At 45.3% G+C, this 15,803-nt stretch overlaps 1 protein-coding gene and 1 non-coding gene across 2 annotated transcripts in view; both read left to right on the top strand.

Annotated features, from left to right (window-relative positions):
• Nucleotides 1-411: 411 nt before the first annotated feature.
• Trnal-caa (transfer RNA leucine (anticodon CAA)) lies at nucleotides 412-486 on the top strand. Its single transcript has one exon. It is a non-coding gene; the product is annotated as a tRNA-Leu (tRNA).
• A 2,755-nt stretch (nucleotides 487-3,241) lies between these two features.
• The window catches only part of LOC126106778 (arylalkylamine N-acetyltransferase 1-like), a 61,688-nt gene continuing 49,126 nt past the window's right edge, over nucleotides 3,242-15,803 (top strand). The window contains exon 1 of the mRNA XM_049913156.1: nucleotides 3,242-3,422. Coding sequence (XP_049769113.1) covers nucleotides 3,242-3,422 — 181 coding nt within the window. The remainder of the gene's footprint in view (nucleotides 3,423-15,803) is intronic.

Genomic DNA, 15,803 nt, shown 5'->3' on the forward strand with positions numbered 1-15,803 from the left:
CTTTAGTTCCTCCTAGAGCCAATAATTTTGTTTTCTTTGTGTTAATTTTCATTACATAATTTTTCCCTTTAGCTTCGATGGTGTCCACTAAATCCTGTAATTCTTTTCCCCCGTTACTAGAAGGACCATGCCATCAGCAAACCTCAAACACTCTACTCTTCTTCCCCCAATTTCTGCTCCTTTCTCATCTAGTGTGCATTGGTCAATCATATTTTCCAAGTAGAGATTGAAAAGGGTAGGTGATAGACAGCATCCCTGCCTTACTCCTTTTCCAGTTTGTACTTTCTCCTCTCACTTTAACTGGGGCTTTTTGATTAAGATATAATGAGTTTACAAGGCTTTTTGATTAAGATATAATGTAGGAGACGAGGTACTGGCAGAAGTAAAGCTGTGGGGACGGGACGTGAGTCGTGCTTGGGTAGCTCAGTTGGTAGAGCACTTGCCCGCAAAAGGCAAAGGTCCCGAGTTCGAGTCTCGGTCCGGCACACAGTTTTAATCTGCCGGGAAGTTTCAAGATATAATGAGGTTAGAAGTCTTCTGGATTTCCAGTCTACTATCTTTTTCCTCATTATAGTCGCCAGCTTGTCCCAAACCACGTTGTCAAGTGCCTTTTCTAGATCGATGAAGCACATATATAGGTCTCTTCCTCTTTCGATAAACCTTTCTCCCAAGATTCGGAGGAGCCCTACTGCATCTCTAGTGCCCGTATTCCGTCTAAAGCCAAACTGCTCCTCGCCAAGATTCGCCTCCATTACTTTTTCCACCAGAATAACCAGACATGAAATAATTTAGTATGCTACAGTACTTTATTTGCTACATTAGCAACCAAGGAATGAACAACAACTACTGTTCATCAAACACACAAGTTCTCTGACACTATAACGCACTAGTCCCACGTCTTTGACTGCTGTTTTGCGGCGAAATACCAACGTCGCCATACCAGCCGCATCCTCCTTTTTTTAAAGCCCGATACCCCGGGAATGTTGCTCGATTTGTCGTCTGGCCCTCGTGACAACGGCCTTCGGAGATTCTAGTGGGTTTGTAAATTATGGTAATATTCCGTATATAATTTACAAGCCCACCAGGAAGATACAGGAATACCTTAGGCCTGCCAAGGACGCTCGCAAACCATTGGAAAAATCTGGAGTGTATAGGATCCCATGCAGCTGTGGTGATGTTTATGTGGGTACCACTAAAAGAACTGTTTCTAAACGTTTGGAAGAGCACAAGGGAAATTGTAGAAGAGGAGAAACGGAACGTGTGCGTGCGCGCGCTCGCGCGCGCGTGTGTGTGTGTGTGTGTGTGTGTGAGGGTGAAACTTCAGTTTTATACACTCTAAGACAAAATAGGACGCACCACGAAAGAGTTATACAGACAGAAATCGATAGCTGTGATGTACACATACAGACAGACAAATGATTACAATTTCAGAAAAATTCGATGATTTATTCAAAAGAAAGAGCTTCACAAATAACGCATTGCTCCACCTTTGACCCTTATGCAAGCAGTTATTCAGCTCAGCATTGATTGATAGAGTTGATGGATGTCCTACAGAGAGATATCATGCCTAATTCTATCCAACTGGCGTGTCAGATCTTCAAAATCCCGAGCTTGTTGGAGAGTTCTGACCATAACTGTCCATACGTTCTCTACTACGGAGAGATCTGGCGATCTTTCTGGCCGAAGCAGGGTTTGGTAAGCATGAGGGCAAGCATTAGAAAGTCTCGCCATGTGTGTTCGGGCATTATCGTGCTGAAACGTAAGACCAGGATGGCTTGCCATGAAGGGCAACAAACCTGGACATAGAATATCATAGATGTACTGCTGTGCTCTTAGAGTGCGGTGGATGACAACCAAAGGGACCCTACTATGAAATAAAATGGTTCCCCAGACCATCACTCCTGATTGTCCACCCAGATGGCGAGTGACAGCCAGGTTGGTGTCCCACCGCTGTCTGGGGCATCTCCATACACATCTTCGTTGGTCATCAGGGTTCAGTTCGAAGCGTGTCTCATCACTGAAGACAATTTTACTCCAGTCATTGAGATTCCAGGCTGAAGATTGAGTATTGCTCATCAGTGTGGGATCCGTACCAGATCGGGTTGACGGAGGAGATAGAGAAGATTCAAAGAAGAGCGGCGCGTTTCGTCACAGGGTTATTTGGTAACCGTGATAGCGTTACGGAGATGTTTAACAAACTCAAGTGGCGGACTCTGCAAGAGAGGCGCTCTGCTTCGCGGTGTAGCTTGCTCGCCAGGTTTCGAGAGGGTGCGTTTCTGGATGAGGTATCGAATATATTGCTTCCCCCTACTTATACCTCCCGAGGAGATCACGAATGTAAAATTAGAGAGATTAGAGCGCGCACAGAGGCTTTCAGACAGTCGTTGTTCCCGCGAACCATACGCGACTGGAACAGGAAAGGGAGGTAATGACAGTGGCACGTAAAGTGCCCTCCGCCACACACCGTTGGGTGGCTTGCGGAGTATAAATGTAGATGTAGAAGATTTGTCTGGAGATGCCGTGGACAGCAGTGGGAGACCAACGTGGCTGTCGCCCAGCAAACGGCCCGACAGCGACGAGTGGTGGTCTGAGGTGCCATTTCGTTTCATAACAGGGCCCCTTTGGTGGGTCATCTGTGGCACAGCGCTACGTTCACGATACTCTATGCCCAGTTTTGATGCCCTTCATGGAAAGCCACCCCAGTATTACATTTCAGCACGATAGCATCCACCTCCACTCGGCAAGAGTTTCTACACCTTGTTTTTATGCTTGCTGAAACCTATCTAGGCAAGCTATGTTGTAAGATCATCTCCCTAGATGAGAATGTTTGGATCATTGTGGCCAGGGCCCTCCAACTCTTTAGAGATTTTGATGATCAAACGCTGCACTTGGACAGAATTAGGCACTGTGCCCATCAGGAGGACAGTCAATGGCAAGGTTAATAACTTCTTGGGTAGGGGCCAGAAGTGAACCAACACACAATGTTGAACAAATAATCCACCTTTTCTGAAACTGTAATCATTTGTTTGGCTGTAAATGCACATCATATCTACCCATTTCCATCTTATTCGGATGGCTCCTTACTGGTGCGTCATTTTCGTATTTTTTTTATTTTCGTCAGTGTATTTTATTAAACTCCTGACCGAGTTCCATCACATTCAACACAGAATGTTTTTGGAGTTACCTCCATTTTTACAGCTTTTTCCTCTATGTACAGGTAGCTCGCAGCACTACCTGCAACATGCCCTCGGTGCCCTACGCCATCCGGCAGCTGACGGTTAGGGACAGCCCACAGGTGGTGGACTTCCTGCGTCAGTTCTTCCTGAGGGACGAGCCGCTCAACGCAGCCATGGGTATCATGGCCAACGGGCGACAGTCCTGCCCAGAGCAAGAGCGCTTCCTTCTCGAGCCTCTGTCCCAAGGTACAGTGCAGCATATCAGTCCGTTTTACTCCATAACAGTTCAAATAAGTGTGAATCTGTAGGGCTGAGGTCATCGGTCCCTAGATGTACACACTAATTGAACTAACTTATGCTAAGACCAAGACACACACCCATGCCCAAGGGAGGACTCGAACATCCAGGGGGAGGGGCCGCGCAGTCCACGGCATGGCGCCTCCAACCACCTGGCCACTCCACCAGCTGTAACGGTGAATCAGCCCATATGGTTTCAGAGAAGCCGCCATACACAGGTGTTTGTTTTCCCTTGAGACAACTAAATACCCCGAAAACGACGCATCACACGAAAAAAATATTGTTCTAAGTAAAAAGCTGCCCACGCGACCGCTACCGTCGCAGGTTCGAATCCTGCCTCGGGCATGGATGTGTGTGATGTCCTTAGGTTAGTTAGGTTTAAGAAGTTCTACGTTCTGGGGGAATGATGGCCTCAGAAGTTAAATCCCATAGTGCTCAGAGCCATTTGAACCAAAAAGCTGACACTGGCTACCTCCAAACCATGCCTCGTGCATGGAGGGTCAACTTTGTATTTTAAAATGGGAACTCTCCACACATTTTATTTTACTGCATTCCACAAATATCAAGTGTGCCTGAATTCACAATTAATAACAGATACATTTGATCCTACATTTCATTTATGATGTCAATGTATACTTTTGTGTTCTAACAGTTCATGTTGTGCTGTTTAACTTGAGCTTATTAGCTCACCATGTATGTTGACAATTATAATCTCATACAATTTATATGACTTCCTTATGAAGAAGACGTCCTTAGTGGTATCGAAACCTGATCATGGTATTTACATTGAACTTATGTATCCTGTTGGGTGCATATCTTATATATTGAGTTCATATTTGTGTTCTAAATTTACTTTAGTCTTGCACATTTGACGTTATAGTACAATATGGTTACATGTTTCAATGACTTGTTAGAAATTATGTTTAGCATGATCCAGGAACAACAATGTAGATGTAACAGTTTCTTGTGGCCATCAGGATACTTGATACTGGTCAGTCCCCTTGCCTTTCACCATTTGCATGCTTGGTTTCAGTGAGTCCCCTAGCCTCTCACCACTGGGTGCTTGATTTTGGTGAGTCCCCTTGCCTGTCACCATTACGATGCTTGATTTTGGTGAGTCCCCTTGCCTCTCACCACTGGGGTACTTGATTTTGGTGAGTCCCCTTGTCTCTCTGCTTGCAGCCTTGCCATAAATTAAAATTATTTCATTCTTCTCTGCATCGGATGCAACATCAATTACGTAGCTTGCTAGAACAGCTTCCAGATAGGAGTAGTGCCAAGAAGTTCGCTGTTCATGCTTATAAACCCCCCAGCGCTGCAGTGGCATATCATGTGGTGGGGCACCGCGCATTGAGGTGAGAGTGTTTAGACAATATGTGTTGTGAGATGTCGTAGTGTGCTGACCTTCATTGCTTACATATTCCGCCCACACAATCATATTCCGCACATCAAGACGCTTCATTCGACCCAAACTCGATAAGATAAAGTCAATGTTGTATGAATTCATGTAAACGATATGCAAATAACAAATAAATCGCAAGTGCGCACCGAGGTTGAAATACTTGAGGCTGGGGTACAAACACACATTCAAGACACAACGGTCACAAAAGCTTTTAGTTCGGGAGAGGATGAGTCAACCTATCTATGTCGGCCGGCGACCACCCATAGAGCAGACAGCATTTGCCCAAGTGAAAGGGAGAACGACCCCGTGTTCAGCTTAAAAGCAAATTCCACTACATTGTGTGGGAGCACCCAGCCTATGCATTCCTTACAAACATAGCATGCAGTTTCGGATGTTTTCACAGGGAGACAGCAAACGCCGATGCTACAGATTTCCGGATTTGTTACCTGAAACGAAACTCCATTCTCCCGGTTTAGGAGAACAATGCTGATTGGCAGACGATATTCCTGGCGCCTTGAGCTGAAGGAGTAATGGAAGAGACCAAAAGATATACCCCTTCACATCTGGCATGGAGAGGGGCCATTCCGTTGTTGCTCTTGGACCGAGAACACGTAACGAGAGCGTGTGCGCTCGTACATGTACTCAAAGAGCGAGGAACAAGTCTCTCCTCAGTACTTCACTGGGAGAGCACCTCTGTCGAGAGCGAATCGGAGTGCGACTCTATATTGAGTCCTTGTGATTAAGCATTGTTCACTGTGTTGGCCGCCACACTTATTGTGCAGTGTGAACAGACGTAGTTATAGTTAAACGCCTGTGAGCGAATTTTTGAGTGCCATCGCAGTGGACTGGTTATCCGACCGGTGTACCACGCCAGTAGTTAGACTAGGGGCGAATAGGAGTCCTTGAATTCATCAAGGTGTAGAGAGAGTTTGATTGGCGAAGGGCAATCCAGATAGAACCAGAGTTATCTTATTTGTCAGCAGCGAGCGGCGCAGACAGCAGTCATCGCAGCTTATGGTATTGTGCGCTACAGCTCTTGCGAGCCCCATATTTCGTCCACAACAGTACACTTCACTGCATTGCACAAGTGACAACCTCGAGCGTACCTAGCAACATTCTAATGGATAATTATTCAAGTTGAATAGGCGCGGCTCTCAGCCATTTTGCCACGTCAATAACAATCTTAAACTTTATATAGAAATTTCATTAGTGAATCCTATCCTTAAGAGGTAGCTTCACATTCCGAAAATAACCTGGAAATATCTTTTTCAGTTCATAACTAAAAGTGCCATTGTGATTTCTCAGAATTTTTTCAAAAAAAAAAATAATTTTCGTCAGTTTCATGTTTTTTTTACACTAACTAGCACGACTCCAGTACTCTAGTATCCCACTAATTACGTAAGAAATTTTGTGAATTTTTCTGTCATTTCCTTACAGCGGACGACTCCAGAAGGTATTTATTGCTGAAAGTTTTTCAGTCATTTCTCTTTAGAACGTTAGAAGCGTCTGTCTGACTTCTGTAGTAGTGTGGGGGTGGAAATTGCATCTTGCAGGAGCCAAAGGGTAAAGGGTACATCTCAGATTAATCCGTTGCGCAGAATGACAGAATAGCACCCACACTTCGCTCACAGTGTGTTTCCACGGTGGGTGCGCCATCGCTATCGTTTATGGTTGTGGATTGCATTCCACCAGTGCGATGGTTACGGTGGTTGGATGGAGACAAACAGCGAACTTAGTGAACCTGATGGTGGATTCGAGGGTGGCTACCAAAATCAATCATTCTGATGATTTGGGGACTCACCACAATCAACCCTGTAGAGAACAGAAAACTGCGTTACCATACATTGTAAATGTAATGTAGAATCAAATACGTCGGTTGAAACACGAAAACAGGCACACTTGATATTTTTCGATTACAGCGCCATATAGTATGAATGGGCAGTGATGCTTTGAGTGAACTATACACATTTTTTGGCATAGAATCCTAATACGCAATACAAATGGGAGATCCCATATTAAATTACAAAGTTGACCTCGCCCACGCAGGAGGGGCTGGTTAGGAAGTGGCCACTTGCAGCACAGACAGATGTCCTCTTTACTGATGCTAACGCTTCACATACAACGATTTTCTGTATGGAGCATAATTTTTGAGATATTTAGTTATCTAAAGTTAAAACAAACACCCTATATATTACTAAACAGTTAAATCAGTCACACAGTCACTGATGAATCTTCCTGGTTGTATGGCCACGAGCACTGAAACCTTTCCGATTCTAACGTTTCGTCCACATCTGCGCTCGACATCTTCAGAGCTTCTCGTGGTCCCGCAGAGTCTTACCAACTGATGGTTCGCGTGCATGTTCAGCTATCTGCTCTTCCTGGGGATGAAGGACGCAAGGAAGTGTTTACCCTGGGGCATTTACTGCAACAGCAACGTGTACAACTTTCATTTATTACTTCCACGTGTTAGCGAGTCGTTTAGTCAGCGATAGTGACATGAATTGCAGGGCTGTAATAAGCTGGCCTCACTATCAGTCAAATAAGGCCACTGGCCGCCAAAATTGTTCTCTGTCGCAATTTAATCGGTCGAGTTGGTGGATGAGCCGCGAGGGGGTTCCCTTGTCTTTTTGTGCGTCCTGCAGGCATAAGGATCTCCATTACTTGAGCTGGGTCGTGCAACGGTTGTGCCAGAAACCACCGAGGTACATGAAATATGCTGCACGGTGTGACGTTCAACGTCTGCTGTAGGTAGCACTGGCGGTAGTTGGCCGCAGAGCCCCATGCCTCACACACACACAAGCATAGTCCATGATGGGCCCCACACGAGCCCAGAAGAGTGGGAGGCCACGGTCGACCGGCAGGGTGGATCCTTCATGCAGGAGCGGGCAGTGTGCGCCAAGTCGTTGCTGCACCTTGCGATCAACACTGTGTATGTGCCTTTGCCAGGTGAGCGTAGGGTCAAAGGTGACATAAAGGTATTTGGCATCATCGGTCCATGGCATAGTGTTGCAGAAGAGCTGCAGTTGTGGCTTCACTGGATGGTGGTGGTGGTGGTTAGTGTTTAACGTCCCGTCGACAACGAGGTCATTAGAGACGGAGCGCAAGCTCGGGTTAAGGGAAGGATTGGGAAGGAAATCGGCCGTGCCCTTTCAAAGGAACCATCCCGGCATTTGCCTGAAACGATTTAGGGAAATCACGGAAAACCTAAATCAGGATGGCCGGAGACAGGATTGAACCGTCGTCCTCCCGAATGCGAGTCCAGTGTGCTAACCACTGCGCCACCTCGCTCGGTTTTCATTGGACAATGTCTCTTGGCTAATAATATTGCTTGGCTCTTAGTCGCTTTGAAGCCTATCCACAGAGGCACACCGACAATCTTTCTTTCCACGAACAATAAGAGGCTGGAATAGAAGGGAGAACCGATAGAGATACTCAAGGTACCCTCCGCCACACACCGTCAGATGGCTTGCGGAGTATGGATGTAGATGTAGATGTAGATCCGATGGAGCCAGACGTTGTGCGTAAAGATATTGATAAAGGTGACGAGCAGCTCTTCCACTACCGTGAGCTTCGCCATACAGAAGAATCGGATCGGTGCGTTCTGCAAATGTGAGCTCAACCATGTTGCTCTGACATAGACACGTGAATGTCGCTCAAACGAGGTCAGAGGTAGGATGCAAGTCAAATGACTTCAGCCAATCAGACGTAAGCACTCCCCACCACGATTACCCTGTTGCAAACATACCTAGCAAACATGTTTTAAAACGGCTGTACGTTTCCAGTCATGGGTTACTATTCAAAATACAGGGTGTATCAAAGAGAATCATCCTATTTTTAAAAAATCAATTATTAGGTTATTTGAGATATGTGGGTGAACAAATTGCTATTGGAAAGAGCAAACTGTCGAGTTTTACATGCTTCCCGCTGGCTAGCAGCAGTGTGCGCCTGCTTCAGTTCTAGGTAAAATTGTGTCGGGACAACAGTGATAACTGTTCAACGTGATTTTCGTGCTAGGTACTGGATCCTCCTATTAGCACAGAGCATTAGACGATATCATGAACAATTCCGAACAGGTCGTTTGTGTAAAGGCAAATCACCAGGCCATCCCCGAGTGTCTGACACACGTCGAATGCACCCGCTGTAGTTTCACAAGGAGTGTGCAGAAATCCAGTTGTCGAGCAGCTCAACGTGCCCTCGATGTCCGTCTGGCGTGTGTTGCGTCGACGTTTACACATGAAATCGTACAAAATTCAGTTACTGCAAGCTTTAAATCAAAGGATTACTGGACGATGGATCGGTCGCACTGGAGCAAACGATTCAGCCTTACACTACTGGCCTCCAAGGTCACCGGACCTGACTGTATGTGATTATTTCTTCTAGGGGTTTATAAAAGACTCTATTCATGTGCTCCATTACGAAAAATAGTGAATTAACTGAGACATCGTTTAACAGCAGCTGTGGAAGCTGCAACTCAAGACATGCTCACTGCACTGTGGGAACAATTTGAATATTGCATTGACATATTGAATACCTATGAAAAGGTTTGAAAAAAACTTAGAGTTTCCCGTTCACCAAAAAATAAATTCATTGTATATGTTTATTAGTTTCAGAAATATAGACGTGCCAAATCGGATGATTCTTTTTGATATGCCTTGTACACAAAAGAAAAAGTTTTGTTTCACTCCGGTTCCTAGAACTCCTGGAGATAGACGTTGACTGTGGGTGTTGTATCACAGACACAGTCCCTTTGACTGTTCAGTGAGCTGGCTGGAGTGGCCGAACGGTTCTAGGCGCTACAGTCTGGAACCGCGCGACCGCTACGGTCGCAGGTTCGAATCCTGCCTCGGGCATGGATGTGTGTGATGTCCTTAGGGTAGTTAGGTTTAAATAGTTCTAAGTTCTAGTGGACTGATGACCACAGCAGTTAAGTCCCATAGTGCTCAGAGCCATTTTGAACTGTTCAGTGATGTAACTAAACCCACCCGAAGATGTAAACAACCATTCATGAGCAGTGCCTATTAGACGGAGGGTGTCAGACAGTCGATCAGTTCCAGTCATTCCACCAGGAAGGAGGTGCACGGCTCGTGTTGCCTGTAGTTCAACCGCGCCTAGACAGTCAATACCGCGGTTCGATCGCATCTGCATTGTTACTTTGTGCCAGGAAGAGCTCTTAACAATGGAAATGTCCAGGCGTCTCGGAGTGAACCAAAGCAATGTTGTTCGGACATGGAGGAGATGCAGCAACTGTCGATGGCATGCCTCGTTCAGGCCTCTCAAGGCCACTACTACTGCAGTGGATGACCGCTACCTGTGGATTATGACTCGGAGAAACCCTGACAGCAACGCCACCATGTTGAATAATGCTTTTCGTGCAGGTCATGATGCGCAACTTCACTGCCAACGTCCATGGCGAGGTCCATCTTTGCAACCACGACACCATGCAGTGCAGTACAGATGGGCCCAACAACATGCTGAATGGCCTGCTCAGGATTGGCATCAAGTTCTCCTCACCGATGAGTGTCACATATGCCTTCAACCAGACAATCGTCAGAGATGTGTTTGGAGGCAATCCGGTCTGGCTGAACACCTTAGACACACTGTCCAGCGAGTGCAGCAAGGGAGGTTTCCTGGTGTTTTGGGGTGGCATTATATGAGGCCGACATATACCGATGGTGGTCATGGAAGGCGCCATAATGGCTGAATGATACATGAATGCCATCCTCCGACCGATAGTGCAACCATATCGGCAGAATATTGGCGAAGCATTCGTCTTCATGGGCGACAATTTGCGCCCCCATCACGCCACATCTTGTGAATAACTTCCTTCAGCATAACGCCATCGCTCGACTAGAGTGGCCAGCATGTTCTCCAGACATGAACCCTATCTAACATACCTGGGATGTTTATGGACGATGTGACCGACCAACCACTCTGGGGGATCTACGCCAAATCGCCATTGAGGAGTGGAACAATCCTGACTGACAGTGCCTTGATGAACTTGTGGATAGTATGCCTCGACGAATACAGGCATGAATCAATGCAAGAGGACGTGCTACTGCGTATTAGAGGTACCGGTGTGTACAGGAATCTGGACCACCACCTCTCAAGCTCTTGCTGTATGGTGGTACAACATGAAATGTGTGATTTTCATGAGCAATAAAAAGCGCGGAATGATGTTTATGTTGACCTCTATTCTGCTTTTCTGTCCAGGTTCCGGAACTCTCGGAACCGAAGTGATACAAAACATTTTTTGATGTATGCGTTATGCACTCACTCCCCTTTACAAGTTGTAGGGTGTTTGCAATGGGAATTTCCGAACACCCTGCACAGATTAACATCCTTATATTCGGCAAAATCGGAAATACCATAGACCCCAGAATCCACTAGAACACAGGTTATGTTCTCCAGTTTTGTATTTTTTTGGATCATCTCTGTCCTTTATATCAGTTTCTAGTAATTTGATGAGGAGCTTCATCTATACAATCTTTTTTTTTGTTCAGATATCAAGCTCCTCATTTGTTGTACTATTAAATAGCCATAACTAGGACATTCGTCCACGGTTTTGACGTACACTTTTCGTAAATTCTTCTTCTCTGTTTCCGTACGTCGACACCATTTCTTTACAGTGATATTATCAGAAACCGTACTGGGTCCTATTACTTAAGAAGTCTTCGAGCCACTCACATACTTGGGAACCAATCCCATATGCTCGTACCTTAGTTAGGAGTCTGCAGTGCGGCACGGAGTCAAACGCTTTCTGAAAGGCAAGGAATATGGCATCCCTCTGATACAGTTCATCCATGGTTCGCAAGATATGTGAAAAAAGGGCGAGTTGCGTTTCGCAGAATCCTGTAATGTTTGAATACTCCATTAGTAGTGTAGCGCTTGACATAGTCACGTCGATTAAACATTTGGGCGTAACATTACAGAGCGATATGAAGTGGGACAAGCATGTAATGGCAGTTGTGGGGAACGCGGATAGTCGTCTTCGGTTCATTGGTAGAATTTTGGGAAGATTTGGTTCATCTGTAAAGGAGACCGCTTATAAAACGCTAATACGACCTATTCTTGAGTACTGCTCGAGCGTTTGGGATCACTATCAGGTCGGATTGAGGGAGGACATAGAAGCAGTTCAGAGGCGGGCTGCTAGATTTGTTACTGGTAGGTTTGATCATCACGCGAGCGTTACGGAAATGCTTCAGGAACTCGGGTGGGAGTCTCTAGAGGAAAGGAGGCGTTCTTTTCGTGAATCGCTACTGTGGAAATTTAGAGAACCAGCATTCGAGGCTGACTGCAGTACAATTTTACTGCCGCCAACTTACATTTTGCAGAAAGACCACTAAGATAAGAGAGATTAGGGCTCGTACAGAGGCATATAGGCAGTCATTTTTCCCTCGTTCTGTTTGGGAGTGGAACAGGGCTAGAAGATGCTAGTTGTGGTACGAGGTACCATTCGCCACGCACCGTATGGTGGATTGCGGAGTATGTATGTAGATGTAGATGTAATAATTGAGGCTCAGGGCAGCACATCTCAAATTTTTATTGAAATAAGCTTTAAAAGCTGCATTCCATATGCTTTCTCTTTATCTGTAATCGTCTATAAATTTGTTATTGCCCGCAAGTCGCCTTCAGGCGTAACCTCGAGATACCACAGAAGGAAACACAGTTGCGCCCATCTGCTTGTCGTCTTCTAAACAGCGCAAGAGATTTCCACTGAACCCGAGAAGCAGTAAGCTATTACACACGGCATCCATTTCCAGGAAATAACGCGTGCACGTTTGCGTAAGCGCAGTTGCGCTGTTGGGAATGTAAGCACATACGCTAAGTTGAACAGAAAAGAAGGTTCCTGTGGACGAACTACAGACGCCGTACTCGCCGAATGCTAGCGGGGATAGCCCAACTGCGGGAGCCTGCTTCAAAGGCTCACCCAGGGAAACTTGGCAATATCGCGCCGTGTCGAAAGTGACAGAAATATTCCTCTTGTAGCTCTGAAATCTGTAGCAAGAATATTACTACTGCTTACACCCGTGGTCTAGCGGAAGCGTCTTTGAGTGGTAATCAAACAATCCTTGATGACGCGTGCTATATACATCTACTCCATACTCCGCAAGCCACCTAATGGGGTGTGGCGGAGGATACTTTCAGTACGGCTATCTGATCCCTCCAATTCTGTTCCACTCGCGAACAGTGCGTAGGAAGAATGATTGTCGGTAAGCTCTAATTTCTCGAATTTTCTATCTCCTCGTCGGGGGGGAGGGAAGGAAGTAATATGTTTTTAGAATGAAATTTTCATTCTACAGCGGAGTGCGTGCTGATATGAAACTTCCTGGCAGATTAAAACTGTGTGCCGGATCGAGACTCGAACTCGGGACCTTTGCCTTTCACGGGCAAGAGGTCTACCGACTGAGCTACCCAAGCACGACTCACGCCCCGTCTACACAGCTTTAATTCCGCCAGTACCTCGTCTCCTACCTTCCAGACTTCACAGAAGCTCTCCTGCGAAACTTGCAGAACTATCACTCCTGGAAGAAAGGATAAGGCGGAGACATGGCTTAGCCACAGCTTGGACGATGTTTCCAGAATGAGATTTTCACTCTGCAGTGGAGTGTACGCTGATATGAAACTTTCTAGCAGATTTGGAAGGTAGGAGACGAGGTACTGGCGGAATTAAAGCTGTGAAGACGGGGCGTGGGTCGTGCTTGGGTAGCTCAGTCGGTAGAGCACTTGCCCAGAAAGGCAAAGGTCCTGAGTTCGAGTCTGGGTCCGGCACACAGTTTTAATCTGCTAGGAAGTTTCAAGTAATATGTTGTCCAACTCCTCCTGAAAAGTGCTGTCTCGAAATTTCAACAGTAAATCTCTCCGTGATGCACAACGCCTCTCTTGTAACGTCTGCCAGCTGAGTTCGTTTGGCATCTCCGTAACACTTTCGCGCCAGCTAAAAGAGCCCGTGACGAAACGCGCCGCTCTCCGTTGGATCTTCTCTGTCTCCTCTCTCAGTTCTAGCAGATAGGGATCCCAGACAGATGAACAATAGGTACTCAAGAAGTGGGCGAACAAACATCTTATAAGCCAGCTCTTTCGTGGTTGAGTTACATTTCATTAAGAGCCTTTCAATGAATCTGAGTCTTATGTCATCTTTTCCCACTATCTGTTTTATATGGTCATTCCACGTAAGATCGTTCTAGTTACGCCTAGATATTTTACGGCAGACGCTGCCTCCAGCTGTTTGTCATCAATAGTGTAGTTGTACAGTAGTCGATTTCTTTTTCTATGTAAGCGCAATATGTTACATTTACCTACGTTCAGGGTCAACTGCCAGTCTGCACCATTCATCAAATCTCTGCAGGTCGTTCTGCAAATTCTTACTACCTTCTGGCCTTGCTCCTTTGGTACGAACAACTGCATCAACTGCGAATAGCCTTAAAGAGCATCCAACGCGTTATACTAGATCATTTACATATATTGTAAACAGCAACGGTCCTATCACTGGTCCCGGTGGAGGTTCGAGTCCTCCCTCGGGCATGGTTGTGTGTGTTTGTCCTTAGGATAATTTAGGTTAAGTAGTGTGTAAGCTTAGGGACTGATGACCTTAGCAGTTAAGTCCCATAAGATTTCACACACATTTGAAAATTTTGGTCCTATCACACTTCCCTATGGTACTCAAGATATCACCTTTACATCTGTCGATTTTGTTACGCTAAGAGCAAAGTGTGGAGTTTTATCTGCAAGAGTCTTCAATCTAGTCGCAGGTCTGCTCCGATACTCGGTAAGCTCGAATTTTTTCATTAAACAGCAATGGGGGATTGTGTCAAATGTCTGAGTGAAATCAAGGAACACGGCATCAACCTCAGCGCTGTTGTCCACGGCACTGTGGATCTCGTGGAGTAACGGAGTGAGGAACAAATTTTCTCAGGATCTCTGTTTGTGGAATCCATGTAGAGGAAATGTTCCATTTCCGAGAACGTCATAATTCTTGAGCAGAAAACCGCTTAGGTTTCGAACAAAAATAATCAGCAGTGGCAGTCGAAGATTTCCAGCGTAAGAAGTGAGCCCTTATTCAGCCAACGGCCTTGTCAAAGAAGGCGGTGGAGCGGACAGAGGTTCAGGGCATTCTCTAGCCCTTGGGGTGGAAAACTGCCCTTAAAGGCGGAAGAATGAGCAATGATCAACGCCCTGGCACGGTAGCTGAACGTGTTCGGTCAGAGGGTTAGCTGCCCTGTGTAATAAAAAAACTGAGTGAATAGATTAACTATGAACTTCAGCTTCTTATAAGAATTTTTGTTTCTCACTAAAATGTATTACTGTCTGATTGTGAGTTGTAATGTCTGGTAATCAGGTGGTGTGCTGCATTGGAAAAGTAGTAGTTAAATTTATTAGCCACTACTGTGGGGTTGATTATTTTATTGTTGTTTTCATGAAGTTCTATATTGTGTGGGCTAATGATGTAGTACCTGTTTCTCTTTTTATGATACTCCAGGTTGCTTTAGTCTCATTCCTGGAATTTTTTATTTGTTTGTCATTTTCCATTTTCTTTGCTTTTGTTATAACTTGTCTAAGTATTTGGTTATATTGTTTAAAGTAGTTGATAAATACAGGATTTGTGGTTTGCTCTGAGTATTCATATAAGTTCCTTTTATTCTGGCATGATATTATTATTCCTATTGTGATCATTTATTTAGTTTATGTACAGAATTTATAAGTGATGTTTGTTTAGGAAAGCCTATTTCAAAAAAAATTTTTTTTTTTGTACGTGGCCATAAATTTATCAAACTTGTCATCTGTGTCATTTGAACTGTAAACATCACTCCAGATTTCTCTTCTCAAGAGAGAACAAAAGTAGTCTATGCTTGCATTATTAAACTTCCTGACAATAGCTCTAATTTTCTGGGCTTTTGTGTTTCCTCGAATAGCCATTGTTAGTATTAGGG

Source organism: Schistocerca cancellata, chromosome 10, assembly GCF_023864275.1.
Source record: "Schistocerca cancellata isolate TAMUIC-IGC-003103 chromosome 10, iqSchCanc2.1, whole genome shotgun sequence".
Taxonomy (NCBI): domain Eukaryota; kingdom Metazoa; phylum Arthropoda; class Insecta; order Orthoptera; family Acrididae; genus Schistocerca; species Schistocerca cancellata.